Source organism: Myxocyprinus asiaticus, chromosome 5 (assembly GCF_019703515.2).
Source record: "Myxocyprinus asiaticus isolate MX2 ecotype Aquarium Trade chromosome 5, UBuf_Myxa_2, whole genome shotgun sequence".
NCBI classification, from domain to species: Eukaryota; Metazoa; Chordata; class Actinopteri; order Cypriniformes; family Catostomidae; genus Myxocyprinus; species Myxocyprinus asiaticus.
Window position 1 is genome coordinate 1,150,074 of NC_059348.1, and position 22,431 is coordinate 1,172,504.

Consider the following 22,431-nt stretch of genomic DNA (forward strand, 5'->3'; position numbering starts at 1 on the left):
AAATCTGGATTAAAACATATATTATATAATATATTAGCTTAAATGAGTCTACTCCCTCAGGTTATTGTTAGAAATATGAGCCTCGTCTGAAAGGTCGAGAAGGAGGTGTTGCTACAATTTACAGTGATATTTTCAGTGTTACTCAAAGGTCTGGAAAATAAGTTTAATACTTTTGAGCTGATAATGACATTGTCAGAAATAAATACAAATCTTTATCGTCTTCTGTTCTTGCAACAGTTTATAGACCACCAGGGCCATATTCTGAATTCCTTCAGAATTTGCTGATTTTCTGTCAGATCTAGTGGTTTCTGTGGGTAGAGCTTTAATTGTCGGTGACTTCAACATCCACAAAGATAATGAAAATGATACACTGGGATTAGCATATATTGATATTCTCAACTCTGTTTGGGTTAGACCAAATGTGACAGGTCCAACCCATCGCTAGAAATCATACGCTAGATCTAATTTTGTCATATGGAATTTATGTTGATAATATAAAAATTCTGCCACAGAGCAATTATATCTCAGATCATAACCTCGTCTCTTGTATGCTGTGCTTAGCAAAGGTAACTCATAACATATTCGTTCAGGTAGAACTATTCTTTCAACTACTAAAGATAGCTTCAATAATAATCTTCCAGACTTTTCTCAAATACTCAGTATGCCAAAAAGTTCAGAAAACTTGATATTGTCACAGAAAATATGGATACAGTCTTCTCTAGCACTCTAGATAGTGTCGCCTCCCTTCGATTAAAGAAAGTTAAAGAGAAAAATCCTGCACCATGGTACAATGATCACACTCATGCTCTCAAGAGAACAGCTTGGAAAATGGAGCATAAATGTAAGAATACAAAATGAGAGGTATTTTGCGGTGCATGGAAGGATAGTGTCTCTAATTACAGACAGGCTCTAAAAACTGCCAGGTCTGAATATTTGAGTAAATTCATAGAAAATAGCCACAACAATCCTAGGTGTTTATTCAGTACTGTGACTAAATTGGTTAGGAATAAAACTTCTAGTGAACCAGATATTCCATCGCAGCATAGTAGTAATGACTTTATACATTTCTTTACTGATAAAATCAAAATCATCAGAAACAAAATTGGAATTAAGCATCCATCTGCCACAGCGCCCCAGAAGACTCAAATTGATCCCTACGAGCAACTTCAATCCTTCGCTGTCATAAGTCAGGAAGAGCTAACAAAAATGATCAAAACATCAAAATCAACAGGTGTTTCCTGTAATCTTAGAACCTCTTCTTAATATTATTAACTCCTCGTTATCCGTAGGACATGTCCCAAGAAACTTTAAACTGGCAGTTATCAAACCGCTTATCAAGAAACCACAGATTGATTGTGGAGAATTGGCTAATTATAGACTGATTTCAAATCTGGACTCAAGATGGCGCCGAGTATGGCTGCTGCGTTGTGAGCTCCAACACAACATTGTAGTTTTTTGTTTGTTTTGTTTACAATTCTTATGTTTTTTGTCTTGGATGTTGTCTGCCTTATTGTCTACGACAGACAAACACTTTTGGACATTGGTTCTGCAATTACACACCGTAAACCAGACTTCAAATTCCTCAATGCCGACCCGCTGTTTACAAACAGGCCAGTGGAGCCCTTTGTCTGGGCTGCCCGGCCGTAGAAACGCAAAAGGAAAAGGGGAAACAGAGCCGGCATTCTCATCAGAGTAAGACGTCGCGCAGATCGACCCCCGCTACCCAGTATTCTACTGGCAAATGTTCAGTCTCTGGACAACAAGCTCTGAGAGCTGAAAGTGCGGATCTCTTTCCAATGAGAGACGAGAGACTGCTGCATTATCTGCCTTACAGAAACTTGGATGACTGCTGAGATTCCAGATTCAGCCATCGAACCCGCGGGGTTCTCCGTGCACCGAGCGGACAGAGCGAAAGACCTCTCAGGTAAAAGCAGAGGTGGTAGTGTATGTTTTATGATCAACAAATCCTGGTGTGATCAGAGGAATGTACATTCTATCAAGTCTTTCTGCTCTCCTGATCTGGAATTTCTCATGCTTCTGTGTCGACCATCACTGCTGTGTACATCCTGCCACAAGCCGTCACAGACCGGGCACTCAAGGAACTGTATGGGATTATAAGCAAGCAGGAAACCACGCACCCTGAGGCCACGTTCATTGTGACCGGGGACTTTAACAAAGCCAATCTCAAATCAGTCGCACCAAAATACCACCAACACATTAGTTTTAACACATGAGGGGACCGGGTTTTGGACCATTGCTACTCTCCCCTCCAGGATGGCTACAAATCCCTCCCCCGCCCACCATTTGGCAAATCGGACCACTCTTCCATTCTGCTTCTGCCTGCTTACAGGCAGAAACTGAAACAGGAAGCACCCACTCTCAGAACGATCCCGTGCTGGTCGGACCAATCAGACTCTACGCTACAAGACTGTTTTGATCACACGGACTGGGAGAAGTTCCAGTCCGCCTCATCGAGCTTTACGCTGATAGTGTAACTTGTTTCATCAGAAAGTGCATAGAGGACGTTGTTCCAACCAAAACAATACAAATCTACCCAAACCAGAAACCTTGGATTAATAGCGATGTTCGCGCTGCACTTGACGCATGGACCTCCGCTTTTAATTCCGGGAACGCGGAGGAACATAAACAAGGCAGTTATGCCTTCCGAAAAGCAAAACGTCAGTACAGGAACAAGATTGAAGGACAGTTTAACACCACCAACTCTAGAAGCAAGTGGCAGGGAATTAACATCATCACGGACTTTAAAGGGAATAAAAACTCCGCCGTGAACACCGCTGCCTCTCTCCGGGATGAGCAAAATATTTTTATGCTCGTTTCGAGGGAAATAACACCGCCTTCGTGGAGAAAGCTCTCGCGGCCGAAGCTACAGAGGTTAGTCCACTCTTCGTCTCTATAGTGGATGTAACCTGATCCTTCCGACGGGTGAATATCCGCAAAGCTGCGGGTCCAGACAGCATTCCGGGCTGCGTCATCAAAATGTGTGCGAACCAAATGGCTGGTGTTTTTACGGATATTTTCAACCTTTCCCTCTCTTTGTCTGTAGTCCCCACATGCTTTAAAAACGTCCACCATTGTGCCTGTTCTATAGCAATCCAAAATCACTTGCTTAAATGACTTGTGTGCTGTTGCTCTGACCCCCATCATCAGCAAATGCTTTGAGACACTAATCAGAGATTACATCTGCTCTGTGCTGCCTCCATCACTGGACCCATTGCAGTTTGCTTACCACAACAACTGCTCCACTGATGATGCCATTGCATCTACAATACACACTGCTCTCTCCCACCTGGGAAAAAAAAAGAACACTTATGTGAGAATGTTGTTTGTAGACTACAGCTCAGCATTCAACACCATAGTGCCCTCCAAGCTTGATGAGAAACTCCGGGCTCTTGGCTTAAACAGCTCACTGTGCAGCTGGATCCTGGACTTCCTGTCAAGCAGACGCCAGGTGGCTAGAATGGGCAGCAACATCTCCTCATCACTGACCCTCAACACTGGAGCCCCACAAGGCTGTGTTCTCAGCCGACTCCTGTATTCCCTGTACACACATGACTGTGTGGAAACACATAGCTCCAATGCCATCATTAAGTTTGCTGATGATACGACGGTGGTAGGTCTGATCACTGAAAATGATGAAACAGTCTACAGAGAGGAGGTGCACACTCTGACACACTGGTGTCAGGAGCACAACCTCTCCCTCAACGTCAGTAAGACAAAGGAGCTTGTGGTGGACTTCAGGAGAAGAGAAAGAGAACACAGCCCCATCACCATCAATGGAGCACCAGTGGAGAGAGGAACTCACATGGTCAGTTCACACTGAGGCTGTTGTGAAGAAGGCTTATCAGCGCCTCTTCTTCCTGAGATGGCTGAGGAAGTTTGGAATGAACCGCTACATCCTCACACGGTTCTACACCAGCACTGTAGAGAGCATCCTGACTGGCTGTATCTCTGCCTGGTACAGCAATAGCACCACCCACAACCGCAAAGCCCTGCAAAGGGTGGTGCGAACTGCCAGACACATCATTGGAGGTGAACTTCCCTCCCTCCAGGATATATATACCAGGCGGTGTTTGAAAAAAGCTCGGAGGATCATCAGAGACTCCAGCCACCCGAGCCATGGGCTGTTCTCACTGCTACCATCAGGCAGGCAGTATCGCAGCATCAGGACCCGCACCAGCCGACTACATGACAGCTTCTTCCCCCAAGCAATCAGACTTTTGAACTCTTGATCTCTCACGATCAAAGTACATCAGCACTGCACTTTATTACTCTTATATCTCACACCGGAATGTGTATTCTATATTGTGTGTATTGTATACTGTACATTGTATGTTATTATTTGTATATTGTGTTATGTGTAATTATGTGTATATTAGATTTTAAATTGTGTTGTGTAAATCTGATGTTTATTGTAAATTGGTATATGTCTCATCACTGTCACGACTACTATGTTGCTCGGAACTGCACCCAAGAATTTCACACACTATTGCACTTGTGTACATGGTTGTGTGACAATAAAAGTGATTTGATTTGATTTGAAATCTCCCATTTCTGTCAAAAAATACTAGGTAGGGTAGGGAAAAGGTAGGGTCCTCCCAACTATGTTAATTTTTTTTACAGAGAAATGGTATATATGAAGAATTTCAGTCAGGATTTAGGCCCCATCATAGTACAGAGACTGCACTTAGAGTTATAAATGACTTGCTCTTGTCATCTAATCATGGCTGCATTTCTCTTCTAGTGCTTTTAGCTCTTAGAGTTGCTTTCGACACCACAGATCTTGACATTCTCTTGGATAGGCTTGAGAATTATGTTGCCGTTTGTGGACAGGCATTAGCTTGGTTTAGGTCCTGTCTCTCTGACCGTTACCACTTTTTCTGGGTAAAAGAGGAACAGTCAGATCAAATTAAAGTTAAGTATGGAGTGCCACAGGGATCAGTTTTAGGGCCTCTGCTTTTCTCCCTATATATGTTCCCCCTGGGAGACATTATCAGGAACCATGGAAATAGTTTTCACTCTTATGCCGATGATACCTAACTTTATATTTCTTCGAAACCCAACAAAATTTCACAATTTTCCAAATTAACAGAGTGTATAAATGATATCAAAGAGTGGATGGCTAGAAATTTCCTTCTACTCAATTCCGATAAAACAGAAGTACTAATAGAAGTAAGAAGTACCCCCCCCCCCCCAAAAAGACGCTAAAATATAATCCAACTCTTGATTTGTCATGCTTGAGGATGAGGATGAACACAGAGGCTGCAGGTGAACCCAGTTGCAATTTTGCAGTTTTTTAATGATGAAAATAGACAACTATAAACTTAGAGATTCCACAAATTAAATAAACAAAATGGGATTAGCAACATCAACAATAATAATACACAGCACTTAACTTGGTAAACAAAAGAACAAAGATAGATCAATGCTGCAATTGACGAGACAAGACTAAGACTGAAGAAAGTGATGAGTATAAATAGAGTTCTTGATTAGTGACAGGTAATGACAAAGATGAGATTAGTGCTGATGAATGAGTGCGGGTGATCGTGGAGGACTGGGAGACTGATGGGGGCATGACAGAACCCCCCCCCCCTTAAAGGGTGGCTCCTGATCCCCCCCCAAAAAAAAGACAATAGTCCAGGGAAGCCGGTGGCCAGGGAAGTGGCTATAGGAAGGGAAACGGGGTCTGGCGTTATGGGTGGTGGCTCCAGAAAGGGAGCGGGATCCGGTAGTTTGGGTGGTGGCTCCAGGAAGGGAGCCGATGGACTGTTTGGAGGCCTAGGAGGAAGCCTCAGGAAAGAGACAGGGTCTGGCAGCCAGGGATATAGAGGCAGGTAAGGGACTTGCGGAGGAACAGGAGACCAGGACGGACCTGGCAGAGGGTCAGAGGGTGAGGCCGCAGGAGGCGGAGGCTCAAGGCAGAGCAGCTGGAAGTTCAGGGGCGAAGCCACAGGAGGATCAGAAGGCGGAGCCACAGGAGGCTCAGGAGAAAGCGCTGCAGGAGGTGGAGTGGGCAGAGCCACAACAGGCTCAGGGAATTGAGTCTCTGGAGGCGGAGCTGCAGGGGGTGGAGCAGTAGGCGGCTCAGGAGATGTTGGAGGAGAAGTATCAAAAGAAGAAGCAGGCGGACCCACTGGAGGAGAAGCGGGCGGAGCCGCTGGAGGAGGAGTATCAGAAGAAGAATTGGGCGGAGCCGCTGGAGGAGTGGGCAGAGCTGCTGGAGTCTCAGGGAGAGGAGCGGACGAAGCCGCTGGAGGAAGAGCAGGTGGAGCCAAATGCAGTTTTTTAATGATGAAAATAGACAACTATAAACTTGGAGATTCCACAAATTAAATATACAAAAGAGATTAGCAACATCAACAATAATAATACATTGCACTTAGCTTGGTAAACAAAAGAAAGAAGATAGATCAATGCTGCAATTGATGAGACTAGTCTAAAAATGAAGGAAAGTGATGAGTATAAATAGAGTCCTTGATTAGTATGTGACAGGTGATGACAATGATGGGATTAGTGCTGATGAATAAACATGGGTGATCGTGGAGGACTGGGAGACCGATGGGGGCATAACATTGTAACAGTTAAGTGTTACCTCTGTTGTTATTTTACTACCCACCATTAGGGGGTGCATTGTGGGTTAGGTTTAAATACAGGGATGTTGTAGAAGAAGTGAGGTTGTTTGGAAAGAGAAAAGCAAGGATGCACATGGATACAAACCAGCTTGACTGATGTTTTGATTGAGAAACATACTGTTTCACGCTCTATCAAAAAGGCTTTCCTGTTTATAATATAATCGCATATCTGTTATATTGTTTTTTTTTTTTATTCATCTTTGAAACTCAACCTGTTTAATGATTTAGTGATTAAGTTGGTATGGGAATCTCTCCCAAAAGATTTTCAGATTTATAATTAACTTTTGCTCATAGAAGTATTAGTTTGTTATATAATGGCACCCGAACAGGTACCTTACTAATTAACTTTATTCACTGACATTTTACTGTGTTATGAGTCTTTATTCAGTATGACAATCCATACAGCTCTGGGTGAGGATGGGGCCGTACTTAGCCTGGGAGATACACTGAATTCTTTCTTCGCTCATAGAGGAAACTGATAAATACATTCAGTGATTTGTACCTGGATTCTGAGGAAGAAGAGGAAGACTACAAAGGCAAGAGTTTAGATAATTTTCCTTTACCATGTCAACCAATTCTCTCTGTTATACCTAAAAATACACAAATGGCTGAAAGACTAATATCACTTGAAGGCCTGGTTGAGGATTGCTATCAGAAGGTGAGTGAATGTGTTGCTCATGAAGAGATGGAAAACAAATGTAAGATCATCGAAGAGAGATTGCAGTAAATGGTTGAGCATGAATGCGACAGAGTTTCGAAAAGGTTTGAACACTCAATACAAGATTTAGGAAGATCTGTGGTTGACTGTTTAAAAAGAAGAGATATCCAAATTGAGCAAAAATTAAAGTCTCTTATTACAACGTCTAATACCAACCAACCATATTTAAATTTCTCCTCATCCACTCCAGTGATTAAAGTAGGAGAACAAACTGATGTTGTGCAGCTTACCAGTCCCATAACTGTAGCTGATTCTTCAATGCAATACAATCCTCCTGTAAAGATTGACTTTCCTGATTTTAGCAACACTCAAGATGAAGATCCAGTGGTGTTCATTGAAAGATGTGAAGAGTATTTTGCTATTCGTCCTCTTTCTGACAATGAGATACTGGCTGCTTTGATCACTGTCTTGAAAGGAACAGCTAAAGACTGGTGGTTGGCCAAAAGAAGGAATGTTAGAGGTTGGAAGCAGTTTAAGGACATTTTTTTGCTTTCATTTCTAAGTGAAGATTATGAAGAAGTGGCAGCAAGAAAATTATTAGAAAGGAAACAAGGAGTCAGGGAAAGTATCAGAGACTTGGCCTTTCATTACCGTGCTTTGTCCATGAGATGGAAAAAAGAGATGACTGAAAGAGAAGTGGTACAAGCAATACTACGGAATTGTAATCCACAACTGGCGAGTCTGATGAGAGGAATTGTGAAAGATGTGGGCAAATTGGTACGGATTGGCATGGAGATAGAATGAGATTTTGATGAATCAAAAAGATATTGGAGTCAGGTGAATGTGGAGGAACAAAGAAAGGAGCCACAAACCTCTCGTGAACCTCAATGAAAACCTCCCATAGTAAATAACAGAATCATGCAAGCCACTCAAAATTCAGCACGACCAGACATTTAAACGGTTGTTATTCCTATCATTATCCGCGATAGGTATTTCACTGCCATGGTAGACACAGGTAGCACATTGTCCCTTATCCATGAATCCTGTTGGAAATAGTTGTGTAAAACAGAACCTTACCAGCAGTGTCAAGAACAATCATTCATGTTGGCCAATGGACAGAAGCAGACAGCTCTAGGAAAGGTAAACTGGTGAGGTGAAATTCAAGGAGTACCAGTAGATTTGACAATGTTCATTATGAGAGATACTGATTTGACTGTGCCAATTATTTTAGGCATGGATTTTCTGCTGATGACAGGAATCGTGTTAGACTTCCAAAAAGCTCAGTACACCTTGCCTTCTGCCATAGAAGTAGGAAAAGATTTTTCTTTTCCATTTCTGAACAAGGATGTCTGTTCTACTGTGCATTTTTATCTTGCTGTACCCACACTTTGCGTTACAGATGACACTTTGCAGATTATGCAGCAATGTATTCAAAAAGCTGACACTCAACCTAAGATCAAAGTGAGGCTGGAAAATGTATGTTAAACTGGCCTACCATTTGTACACAGGACACTGGACATACAAACCTGGTAAAACATTGCACTATTACCACCGATGATTTCCCAGTCAGAAAAAGAACCTATAAAGTTTCTAGAGATGAGCAGCAATTTATTGAAACTGAAATCAAAGAGTTCATACGTCCTTCAGTCTCTCCTTGGGCTTCTGCTGATGTAATAGTTCCAAAAAAGGATGGTGGTTCAAGATTCTGTATTGACTATCGAGGACTGAATATGAAGACACACATTGATGCATATCCTATGCCACAAATTCCTGACATTTTGGAGTCATTACACAGGGCTGTTGTGTTTACCTCCCTAGACCTTGAAAGTGGTTATTGGCAGATGGAGATGGAAGCAGATAGTATACATAAAACAGCATTTGTAACATCCTCAGGGCTATTTGAATTCTTACGTCTTCCTTTTGGTTTGAAAAACTCTGCTGCTTCATTCCAATGACTGATGGAACATGTACTAAGAGATTTCAGAGGAAAATGTTGCCTGATATACATAGATGATGTGGTGGTGTATTCTCGGAATGAAATGGAGCATCTGCAACATCTAAGTCAAGTCTTCAGGTGTCTACATGATGCTGGTCTCACACTCAATTTAAAAAAATGCAACTTCATCCAATGAGAATTGACTTTTCTTGGTCACATTGTTTCAGCAGAAAGAGTTAAAACTGATCCAGCAAAGGTAGCCGCTGTCCAGTATTTTCCAATACCCCAATTGATAAAGGACGTTCAACATTTCTTAGGTATGGTAGGGTGGTATCACTGTTTTATCTCTAACTTTTCAGTGAAGGCTGCACCTTTACATGCTCTTAAGCAAAATAAAGTTTCATGGGTTTGGACTGAGCAATGCCAACAGGCTTTAGAAGAAATAAAACAAGATCTTACAAAAGCACCAGTGCTAACTCCTCCAGATTTCAGTAAGCCATTCAAAGTGCAGACTGATGCTAGTGAGATTGGTTTGGGAGCTGTACTAACACAGAAAATGGAAGGAGAGGAAAATGTGGTATCTTACGCTTCTAGGCTGCTAGGAGGAGCAGAAAAAAATGTATTCTGTTTTGGAAAAGGAGTGTTTGGCTGTGGTGTGGGCTGTCGAAAAATGGAGTCAGTACTTGGAAGGGTGACCTTTTGAAGTGGTCACTGATCATGCAGCACTCACATGGGTTTTTCAACATCCTAAACCAAACTCTCGACTCACCCGGTGGACTATACGTCTACAAGGTTTTCAATGCACAGTTAAGTACAGAAAAGGTCTGTGTAATGTCGTACCGGATGTGTTGTCCCGAAACCTAGAACACACGGCCTCATCAGAGATGCTAGCTGTGGTTAAAGCTACCAAGACTACTGCTTTCCCAACCAACTTACCAATAGATTTTGATCAGATAGCTATTGCACAACAGAATGATTCGGAAATCCAGGTGTTATGTAAGAAGGTAGATTCCAAAACCACTCATGATCTTGCAAGAGTACATTGTGTCATGCAGAATGGAGTACTATTTCATAGTGTACCTGATGGAAATAAGGGACAGAAACTACAGCTTGTAATCCCTGTGGATTTTCGTAAAGAGTTCTTGCAGTATGTACACGATAATCCATTAAGTGGACACCTAGGAAGATTAAAAACTCTTCTTCGACTTCTGGATATGGCCTATTGGCCTACTGTGAGAGCTGATGTGTGGAAGTATTGTAAAGATTGTCAAACTTGTCAAAAGTATAAAGTACTTGTGTTTTCCAGGTTATCTGGATATCTACAATCCACACCAGTAGTTGAACCTGGGCACATGCTTGGAGTTGATCTGACGGGTCCGATACAAACCAACTTGACTGATGTTTTGATTGAGAAACATACTGTTTCACGCTCTATCAAAAAGGCTTTCCTGTTTCTACCTTTTTTTGTACCTAATGATGCATTTGCTATTGCTTAGCATATTTTAAAGACTGAAAGAAATGACTTTGCCTGCTTTATATCTCTTCACTTTGTAACATCTAAAATGGATATTACTCACGAAGAGGGGACTATTTACTGCTTGTATCTGGAGTTATCGTGTGGATGAGAGGTTTTTGGTTTGGACCGTTAATGGTGTTAAAGACCTGACTGTATCAACATCGAATACAAAGATTCATCATTCATCTACTGACTAATTCAGATAAGTTTTCATCACTTTCACCATAAGCAACTCTCCAGACTCTGATCAGAACTATTTTTTTTGCATTGATAATTTTGTTTTGTATACATTTGGGGTTCAGTTTGTATGATTGGTTTATGGGATATGTTATTCTGAGTTTGTTTTTCTGATATTGCACTTTTGGTTTATATAGCTCTATAATATACTCGCATTAAGAAAATCAATTGTCTGTTATATTGTTTTTTTAATTCATCTTTGAAACTCAACCTGTTTAGTGATTTAGTGATTAAGTTGGTATGAGAATCCCTCCCAAAAGAATTTTAGATTTATAATTAAATTTTGCTCATATTAGTTTGTTATAACATGACAACTGTAGCGTCAACTTCTACAGCAAAAAATTTTTTTGTTATATTTGATAGCAATCTAACCTTTGAAAAACACATTTAAAATATTTGTAGAACTGCATTGTTCCACCTCAGAAATACTGCTAAGTTACGACACATGCTATCTGTTTCTGATATGACCTCAAGACTAGACTAATGCATTACTGGGAGGATGCCCTGCAGGTTTAATAAATAAACTTCAGTTGGTTCAAAATGCAGCAGCAAGAGTGCTAACTAGAACCATGAAATACGATCATATCAGCCCCATTTTATCAGCGTTACATTGGCTACCTCTTAAGTTTAATATTATTTTTAAAATTATGTTAATTACTTACAAAGCTTTGAATGGTCTAGCTCCAAAGTACTTAAGTGACCTGTCATGCAATAATCCACTGCGATCGCAAAACTCCGGCCTGTTAACAATACAGGGTATAATCAAATCCACAAAAGGAGGGAGATCATTTTCATATTTGGCTCTTAAACTATGGAATCGTCTTCCTTGAAGTGGTCGGAACTCAGACACACTCTCTCAGTTTAAGTCTAGACTAAAGACTTATATATACACCTAATTTATCCCTCAATTCATAGTTATGCTGCTTAAGTTAGGTCTGCCGGAACTGAAAACACTTCTCTTATTCTTTAACCCTGCTTTAAATTAATGGCTTTCCCTATCTAAACCTCAGGATTATATCCCCAGGTTACCAGAGCCTGCCAGATCCATCTCCAGTCCTGCCTGATGTCCGATTCCCACTGTGTCGTTGAGTGATTGTGACCAATGGCAGGATGTGCCAGCCAGACTTTACTTCAGTCTACTAAAACAGACTTCACAGAGGATGAATTGATGCAAACTCAAAGACATGGGATTCTTCATGAGCCACTGTCTGAAGCATGGGCTCAGGATGGAGTTCACCATGCGATGCTCCTCACTGAATGAAACCTACATCAACTTGGTCAAAGGAGGGACAACACTCTCTTACACTACATACTAAATGAATTAACCACTAACAAAAGCCTTCATCGGCCAAAATTAAAGTACAAATAACCTACGTGTATTTCCTCATTTAATTCGGGATAACTTCAAGGACTTTAACACTAAAACTTAAAGTTTATAAAAAATCAATTTTTTAAATATTTGACCCACAGCACTTACTTGGTTTACTAATTTTAAAATCTAAGTAGGCTCCTCCTTCCCATTATAGTTTTAATATGAATCTATTTCTTTCAAATCATGCCTATTACTAAGTTGGTGATGCTTATGCCCAGACAAAAGCTGCAGACTTTCTTTTCATTCTTTTTTTTTTTTTCTGTATACATTTTGAATGTAAATCAGTGGATTTCTGCAGTAGCGAATCATCACATGAGCCAAAATATTTAATAAACAAACAAGCAAGTGGTGGTGAATCTGTAGAACTTGTGTAAATGATAGATGTTGCAATTTTGCTGAGTTCTGCTTGCACATATTCCGCCATGCTACAGTAATGGCACACATTGGGTGTTTCTCAATGCTAAGAACTCAGAGAACTGACTTGTGTTCTTATGAAGACCAGTCTTGCTAAAAAAAAAAAAACCTTGTAAGTACGAACTTGGAAGGACAGCAGGATGCAGAACACATCTATTGTGAGTTTTCAGATGTGCTGCCATCTTCCTTATTCTTCAGTGGCCAACCCAGTCACCGGATCTGAATCCAATAGTACACCTTTGGGATGTGGTAGAACTGGAGATTCGCAGCATGAAGGTACAGCTGACAAATCTGCAGAAATTGTGTGATGCAGTCATGTCAACATGGCCCAGAATCTCAAAGGAATGTTTTCAACATCTTGTGGAATCCATGGCACTAAGAATTGAGGCTGTTTTGAGAGCAAAGGGAGGCCCTAACCCCAATTAGTATAGTGTTCCTAATAAAGTGCTCAGTGAGTGTATATAGTATATGATAAAACAGTTTAAAGCAGTTCCAAATCTTCTCAAAGTAGTTCAAAAACGTATTTTTTAATCTTTTTTTGAGATTAACATACAGCTGATTCATGTAAAGCCAGTCATTTCTTTTACATATAGAAACAGAGGCTTACTTCAGGGTTACTTAATTCCAGCTCAAATCTAATACATTAGCCATCTTGTAGCCATTCAAATGTACTACATTATATGCATTTCAAACAAGGTACACTACATCAAACTTGAAAGGCATACTAATAAGGTTACATATAAAGAAAATAAAAATAGTAAAGCTTAGTAAAGCAAAGTATTATAGTTATAGTATTATATATAGTATTATATAATCATTCAAGGTAGATACACCTTATACTTGTACATCTTATACATAATAAAGCAGTGTTCTTGCATTTATCTCAATATACAAACTAAAATCCATTTAGGCTATTAGTTTTAAATGGAAGCGATCAGATGATATAGTTATAACATATATTCCTGTTCAGAAGTAACACTTGCTGGAAGTTGGGGGATCTAGAGAAATAGTGTATATATACTGGAAGAAAAGCTTCCAAACACTATTGATGGAATGCTCTCAAGTTTTGAAAGCATCATCATGTCTCTTAACCACTGTTTGTGAGTGAGAGGTTGTGATTCCTTCCAGTGAAATCAAAGGAAGTGAAGCTGATGCAGAGGTTGAAGATTCCACTACACACCAAGCAGTCGAGTGCTTGAGATCTGCCTACAAATACAAAATGGGTTGTAGGTTAGCTGCCCAGTAATAATGAAGGAAGTTAGGCAACCCCATACCAGCAGAAGCTTTGGGCTTCTATAGCACCACTTTTGCGAGCGTGGGTTTTTCTCATTTCAGACAAATTCAGAGATTACATTATCTAATTTATGAAAAACAGGATTTGGAGATTAAGAACATAAAAGAAAATATACAAAAATGTAGGAAGAGTATTCATTTTGAGTTCATTCTTCCTGACGAAGATGTAGGGTAGGAGTGACCAATGCTGAAAATTGTCTTTAGTGATTGTATAGCAGGGCTCTTCAACTACTTTCTTGCAGAGCTCAGATTATCCAGATGAAAACTTGTCTGGCCCACATTTTTTCCCGTATTTATCTTAGCTAACACTTTCATCGCAAGTAACATGTTACTTACAAAACACCCTTAATACTGTGCATTTATTCATATTAAAATAGTCACAGGGTATACTGTATATTGAATTATAATTTTTTAGGGTCTGGCCATATATCCCTTCATTAGATCTGGCTGAAAAACAAACATGACTTACACTCTTAACAAACAATGTTTAATCAACTATGCTTTGATAATAATACTACTAATAATAATTTTAACATTTTAGGGCTATTGTTTACAAATTATTAAAACTGGGGAGAAACATTTAGACCTGCTAAAGCCCTCTCACAATCTCAACCCACATATGTAAACAATGGTCAGATAGAAATGTCATGTTTACTTAAGAATGCATTTAAACGTAATTTTCTTTTTGGAAAAAAAAAAAAAAATAGATAAAAAGTCTATTCTTCCATTTTCTCTATAAAGTATCATCCTATTCAGTGAGGAAAAAAATTAGTCCTGCAAATATTGTGAATTTGCACACAATAGCCAGTGCAGGAGCCAGAGTTTTTGTGCAGATAGTCATTGGCTAAAGAAGAACAAACTGAGTTGATGCCGTTCATGATTGACAGGACTGACTCACAGCTGTATAGAACCAAATATAATCAGGATATTTGCAGGTTCAGTTTCACATTATAATTTTTTCCCAAACCCTACAGACCCTGAAAAGATGAGACACGATCGTTCAAGACTAGTGAATAAAAGCAAACATTTTCTTTGAACGTTCAGTTTTTAAAATCGATTGCTTTTGTTGCCTAATGTGCATATGTGCTGACAACATTTCTGTCACAACTGCGGAGATAATTTTTTACATCTGTAGATTTGACTGCACTCCACACAACCAAGCAATTTTATATAAATACATTTGATTGAAAAAGACACTAACAAATGCTCACCTAAACGGTGTGATCAATGTTTAGCAAATAAGTGTAACTAAACTATCGCCAGAAAAGTTTAAACACACGCTCCAGTCCACACAACTCATGACAGCTAAACTCACCGCTGATTGCTGAGGCTCACGCCTATGAACGCTGAGTTTTGCACAGAGAGCGCTCTGGTATTTCAGATGGTGAGACAATTTGATCAAAAATCAGTCGGAGGGCCAGACAAAGATGATTGGTGGGCCGGATTTGGCCCACGGGCCGCCAGTTGTATAGAGAGGTTCAAAATTAGCTTTAAAAGGTTTACTGAATTTGTCAGAAATATTAACTCCAAGGTTGACCTCTCTCATCAACAAGGCATTTCCGTCCACATAACTGCCACTCACTGGATGTTTTTTGTTTTTGGCACCATTTGGAGTAAATTCTAGAGACTGCTGTGTGTGTGAAAATCCCAGGAGATCAGCAGTTACAGAAATACTCAAACCAGCCCGTCTGACACCAACAGTCATCCATGTGATTATCTAATCAGCCAATCATGTGGCAGCAGTGCAGTGCATAAAATCATGCAGATACGGGTCAGGAGCTTCAGTTAATGTTCACATCAACCATCAGAATGGGGAAGAAATTTGATGTTGGTGCCAGATGGGCTGGTTTGAGTATTTCTGTAACTGCTGATCTCCTGGGATTTTCATGCACAACAGTCTCTAGAATTTACTCCAAATGGTGCCAAAAACAAAAAACATCCAGTGAGCGGCAGTTCTGTGGTTGGAAATGCCTTGTTGATGAGAGAGGTCAACAGAGAATGGCCAAACTGGTTCGAACTGACAAAGTTTACGGTAACTCAGATAACCGATCTGTGCAATTGTGGTGAGTTGAATAGCTATTCTGAGATGCGGGTTGGTGCTGTTTTGGCGGCACGAGGGGGACCTACACAATATTAGGCAGGTGGTTTTAATGTTGTGGCTGATCGGTGTACTTGTATAAAAGATTAATACCTGTAAAAATGTGTCTAATTAACTCTATCTGCCAAAAAAATTTAAAAGTAAATTTTTACATACACATATTTAAATAATTAAAATGATAACTAACCAATTTCTTGCAAGTTCATTGAGAAAAGTATAAAGTAAATTTATTTCTGATGTTTTTTTTTAAATGTTTGTAGTAATGTATCATGTACCATAATATAATCGCAACAAATCACAGAAAAATGTGCCATTAATTAGTTAAAAAATTTTAATCAATTCACAGCTCTAAATTTCATATTAGTTTGGGGGCTCGGGGGCCTCATCAATGGCACATCATAAAAATATTACAAATATATAACAAATAAAAATAAAATATGGAATGAAATAATCTCATTCTATTTGGGGGGATTGGGTGGGTGCTTATGGGTTGCTGTTCAGTCTAGGGCCTCTCGGGGTGCCCTGACTTAAGTTTGAGAACCCCTGGTCTAGAAAAACCATCATTGCTATGACGAACTCAGAATCCCATGCCGCACTGCAATGTAAACAACACGGCTGTGGAATCTTACCAATCATAATCATTCATAAAAAAATTTAAAATCACATTATATGTTTAATATACAATCTGTCCTCCAGTGTGCCTGCTGTGAAGTGTAAGGTGACATTTTTTTAATTACAGCATGCATTAAATAACTCATGCTGTAGGATTAGTCAATACATAAGAAGTTTAAACAAAATATTTCTAAATCTCTGCACCTCCACATTCATGCTCCTGTTCTCTCACTCGTTCAGTGAGCTAGATCTGTCTCTCTTCAAGTAAAGTGTGTGTATATAGCAGGAACTTGTAAGAAAATATTGTTTCTGATCATGAAATTTCATCTATGTGTTAATCTGAATTTCACACTGTTTACTTGAAATTGTTGGCCCTGAAAACGAACTTTGCTCATTATGACAACTTTGGACAACACTTTTTTAGATGAGTCTGTAGGTTACAGGATTGGGTGAAACTCTTCCCACATGAAGTGCAGTGATATGGCTTCTCTCCAGTGTGCACTCTTTTATGGGTTCTCAGGTTACCTGATGTAATGAAACTCTTTTCACAATGTGAACACTTATAAGGTTTTTCTCCAGTATGGGTTCTTTGGTGCCTTTCCAAGTCGTAAGCTCTGCTAAAGGCTTTACCACAATCTGAGCACACATGAGCTTTCACACCAGTGTGTATTATCTGGTGTGCATTAAAATTGTTCAGCTGTGAAAAACTCTTTCCACAAAAAGAACACAGGTAAGCCTTTTCATTTATATGAGTTTTGAGGTGCATCTTTAAGTCTGATGCCAGCTTAAATTCTTTGCTGCACTGATCACAGTTAAATGGCTTTAATCCAGAGTGATAGAGAACATGAGTTTTAAGAGTTGTTGCATGTGTGAAACTCTTTCCACACTGATGGCATATGAAAGGCTTCTCTCCAGTGTGAATTCTCATGTGATCCTTAAGTCTTCTTTTTTGTGTAAACCTCTTTCCACACTGAATGCATGTGAAAGGCTTCTCTCCAGTGTGAATTCTTATGTGATCTTTGAGGTGTCCTTTTTGTGTGAAACTGTTTCCACACTGAGGGCATGTGAAAGGCTTCTCTCCGGTGTGAATTCTCAGGTGCCTCTGTAGATCTCTATTTAGTGCAAATCTCTTTCCACAGTGAGAGCAGGTGAAGGAATTTTTGGCTTTTGTTCTTCGAGTTCTTTTTTGTGACAAATTATTTTCAGTCTGTGAGCAACTAACAGTTTCTTCACCAGTTATGAAATGACTAGATTTATGATACTGATGATGTTTCTGATCCACATCATTTAGTTCTTGACTTTCCTCTTTCACTTCCATCATATCTAAAATGAACAGTAAGGACAGACAATGTGAAATAAGAAAGACAATTGAACTCCAATTTTATGCCAGTAAGCAGCAACGGTCACTATCTATTTTGTTATCATTGATATGCTGAAGGTTAGTTCAGTCACTCATGTTAATATCACAAAATCTGATAGATTCTGGTATACACTGATGAACCAAAACATTATGACCACCTACCTAATATGATGTTGGTCCTCTGTGTGCTGCCAAAACAGCGCTGACCTGCTAAGGCATGGACTCTACAAGACCCCTGTGGTAACTGGCACAAAGTCATTAGCAGCAGATCCTTATGTTGCCTGGTGGAGCCGCCGTGGATCGGACTTGTTGGTTCAGCACATCCCACAGATGCTCAATCGGATTGAGATCTGGGGAATTTGGAGGCCAGGGCAGCACCTTGAACTCTTCATCGTGTTCCTCAAACCATTCCCAAACAATGTGGCACATTATCCTGCTGAAAGAGGCCATTGCCATCTGGGAATTCCATTGCCATGAAGGGGTGTACCTGGTCTGCAACAATGTTTCGGTAGGTGGCACATGTCAAACTTATGTCCACATGAATGGCCGGACCCAGGGTTTCCCAGCAGAACATTGTCCAGAGCATCACACTCCCTCCACCAGCTTGACGTCTTCCCACAGTGCATCCACAGTGTCATCCCTTCTCCAAAAAAACCGCACACGCATACACAGCTGTCCACGGCTGTCCACGTGATGTAAAAGAAAATGGGACTCAACGGACCAGGCGACCTTCTTCCACTGATCCAAGGTCCAGGCTCTTTTGACGGTGGACGGGGTCATCATGGGCATCATGACCGGTCTGCAGCTACGCAGCCCCATAAGCAGCAGAGTGCGATGCACTGTGTGTTGTGACACATTCCTCCCATAACCATCATTAAAATATACTGTGACTTGTGCCACAGTAGACGTTATGTCGGTCGGACAAGACGGGATAGCCTTTGTTGCCCTCACACATTGATGAGCCTTGGGCGCCCAACACCCTGTCGCCGGTTTGTGGTTTGTCCCTCCTCGGACTACTGTCAGTAGGTACTCACCACTGCTGACTGGGAGCACCCTACAAGCCTTGCTGTTTCTGAGATGCTCTGACCAAGTCATCTGGCCATAACAATTTGGCCCTTGTCAAAGTCGCTCAGGTCTTTACTCCTGCCCATTTCTCCTGCATTCAACATGTTGACAAGGAGAACGGATTGTTTGCTTACCATCCAATCTACCCAGACCTTGACATATGGCCTTGTTAGGAGATGATCAACGTTATTCGCTTAGTGGTCATAATGTTTTGTCTCATCAGTGAATTTGTTTAGCTGTAATTTAACTGCTTTATGATTTTCTAACTACAACTGCCAGATATAGCAAATTCTCTGAAGCTTTGTTCCCTTAATGTTCCTCAAAAAATCATAATGAAGAATCAAGGATGGACACCAACCTCTTTGTTCCTGAGTATCTTCATTTATCATCCAGTGTGGATTAGGGTCACTCATGTCTTCACTCTTGCAATAATATGACAGTAGACGTCTGTGGTTACAAAGAGGAACAACTCAAGTGTGTTCCACCTTCTTCACCTGTAGGATGATGGGAACATTTCCAGCATTTATTAGTGAATTGCTGTGGTTGGGGCTTCACTGAAGGTGTAAACTGTGATTGCTGAGTGGGTATGAATTATGCATATTTGAATACATCGACATCAAACCTACGCCGTAGCCTGATGTGCACCTCTCCAAAAATGTAATTATGCATCGCATCAAAGCAGACCTCAACAACTGTGACTGATCCCCTTTATAACCAGAGACCATCCCCCAAGATAATAAAAAAATATATATATATTTGAGGTAGCGTCACATTTTCTCAAAGATTATTTTAAGATATATCAATCGTATCTCATTGTATTTGCATTGTATATGTTTCAACTGGGATGGCATCTGCTGTTTTTATACTCTGTTAATGTTTCATGAAGTTAAAAGTGACAATGCGACAGAAAGACACATCTGTTTAAAACGTATAAACTCTGTTCTTTTTCTTTTAACTTGATACATATATTTAGTATGTGAGTGAAAATATATGTTGTATTCTACTTGAGACAAGACCAGGATAATCAGCAGAGGTTTCACTGTATGTAAGTATTTGCTGTTCTAAACACAGAAAAATGTTATGTTTTAATATCTACTAAACATTTAGTAGCCTTAAAACAGCTCTGTTGAAAGATGAAATACAAATAACCAACGCACATTTGTTTTTCTAATACATCTCTTTCTTGCAATTTATAGTATAATCAGTATGTTTTCTTCTGTATATATGTATCTAAAAAGTGTCTGTCCTATAATATTTGCTTTTTTATTCCCAATTAGCGGTCCACGAATTTGATTGGAAAATATTTGTTTCAAGAGAGTTCAAGAGCATCACAGGAACTGTGCTTGACTGGTTTAATTCCTATCTCTCAGGTAGGTCCTTCAAGGTAGCCTGGAGAGGTGAGGTATCCAAGCCACATCAGCTACTTACTGGGGTACCTCAGGGATCAGTGCTTGGGCCACTTCTCTTCTCTATATACACATCACTGGGACCCATCATTCAGGCACATGGTTTCTCTTACCACTGCTATGCTGATGACACGCAACTCTAGTTGTCTTTCCAGCCCAACGACACCACAGTGACTGCTCGAATTTCTGCCTGCCTGGCGGACATCTCGGCCTGGATGAAGGAGTACCACCTGCAACTCAACCCAGCCAAGACTGAACTCCTTGTCTTTCCAGCCAACCCTGCTGTTGAACACAACATCACCATGCAGCTGGGTGCAACTACAGTAACGCCTTCCAAATCAGTCAGAAATCTAGGGGTAACCATCGACAACAGACTAAATTTCACAGACCACATTTCAAAGACCGCAAGATCATGTAGATTTACACTCTACAATATCAGGAAGATAAGACCCTTCCTCTCTGAACATGCCACACAACTGCTTGTTCAGTCACTTGTCATAACTAGACTGGACTACTGTAATGCTGTCATTGCAGGCCTCCCTGCATGTGCAACTAGACCCCTCCAAATGATCCACAATGCAGCAGCACGTCTGGTCTTTAATGAACCAAAGAAAGCACGTTACACCACTCCTTGTCTCTCTCCACTGGCTACCGGTTGATGCAAGTATCAAATTCAAGGCTCTGATGCTGGCATACAGAACAGTTACTGGGTCTGCTCCAGCATACCTAAAATCATTTATGCAGAGCTACGCGCCCACTAGAAGTCTGCGGTCGGCTAAGGAACGTCGCCTTGTTGTACCAACACAAAGAGACACCAAAACACTTTCCCGGACTTTCAGCTTCATCATACCACGTTGGTGGAACGACCTTCCCAACTCCATCCGTGAAGCTGACTCACTCTCTGTCTTCAAAAAACGACTAAAAACACATCTTTTCCATGAGCACTTTACCAGTCATTAAAAAGAAATAATAATAATTCCTGTTGCACTTTATTCTGTTTTGAATACTATTATGATGCTAGTGAAACTTTGTAATACAGCACTTTTCATACCACTGTCTCCCTCTTTTGTAAGTCGCTTTGGATAAAAGCATCTGCCAAATGAATAAATGTAAATGTATGCAATGACAAAGTAGGCTTAACTTAAAGCAAGTTGCTAAGAAATGTATACATGCAATAAAGTTACCAATATTAAAATCATGTTCTGTGAATGGTTTTTAATTGTAAAATGAATCCATGTAATAAAAGCAGAAGAATAATCTCTGTGACAAAAATACTGCAGACTCACTCCGGCCCCCCTTTAAAACATGTGACCTGCAGCAAAAACTTTGGGCACCCCTGCTCTTCAGGATGTCAGGACCCAGTTACAATGAAAATCAAGGAAAGTGTTGTTATTATTACTATTAATTCAGAAATCATCTTTAAAGGAGCAACATGTAATATATTTATGCTACTGTACTAAAGCATAAAATTATCATAATACGTCATCGGAGATTTAGGAAACATTAATTTTTTTGTTCTCTGTTTCCAAAAACAATGCTTCAGCCAGTATATTCTACTTTGAAATGTTCATTCCAGGCCAGAATTTCTGTTTGTGTTTTGGTCTGTGTGCCCACTGTCCATTTCCCAATAGTATTTGGACACCCCGGGTTGCCAGATTTGAAACAAGTTAGCAGGCAAAACACAGCGTACTGCAGCCATGGAAGCCAGCAATACATCTAGTTAACATTGACTGAATTATAAAAAATCCAAATGAGCTGGTTTATAATTTGCAAACAATAAAAACATTGCAAACGTATACATTAGCTGATCAACT

At 40.2% G+C, this 22,431-nt stretch overlaps 1 protein-coding gene across 4 annotated transcripts in view; it reads right to left on the reverse strand.

Moving 5' to 3' along the window:
* Positions 1-13,290: 13,290 nt before the first annotated feature.
* Positions 13,291-22,431, reverse strand: part of LOC127440863 (gastrula zinc finger protein XlCGF7.1-like) — a 28,935-nt gene continuing 19,794 nt past the window's right edge. For 3 of the 4 annotated variants that reach the window (XM_051697895.1, XM_051697894.1, XM_051697893.1), the window contains 2 exons: positions 19,570-19,705; positions 16,024-18,109 (listed from right to left, as the gene is read on the reverse strand). In XM_051697895.1, the coding sequence (XP_051553855.1) occupies positions 17,181-18,109; positions 19,570-19,624 (984 nt within the window). In that variant the 5' untranslated portion in view covers positions 19,625-19,705 and the 3' untranslated portion in view covers positions 16,024-17,180. Of the gene's footprint in view, positions 13,990-16,023; positions 18,110-19,569; positions 19,706-22,431 lie in introns of those variants that run through there. The other variant, XM_051697896.1, reaches the window with a different exon arrangement.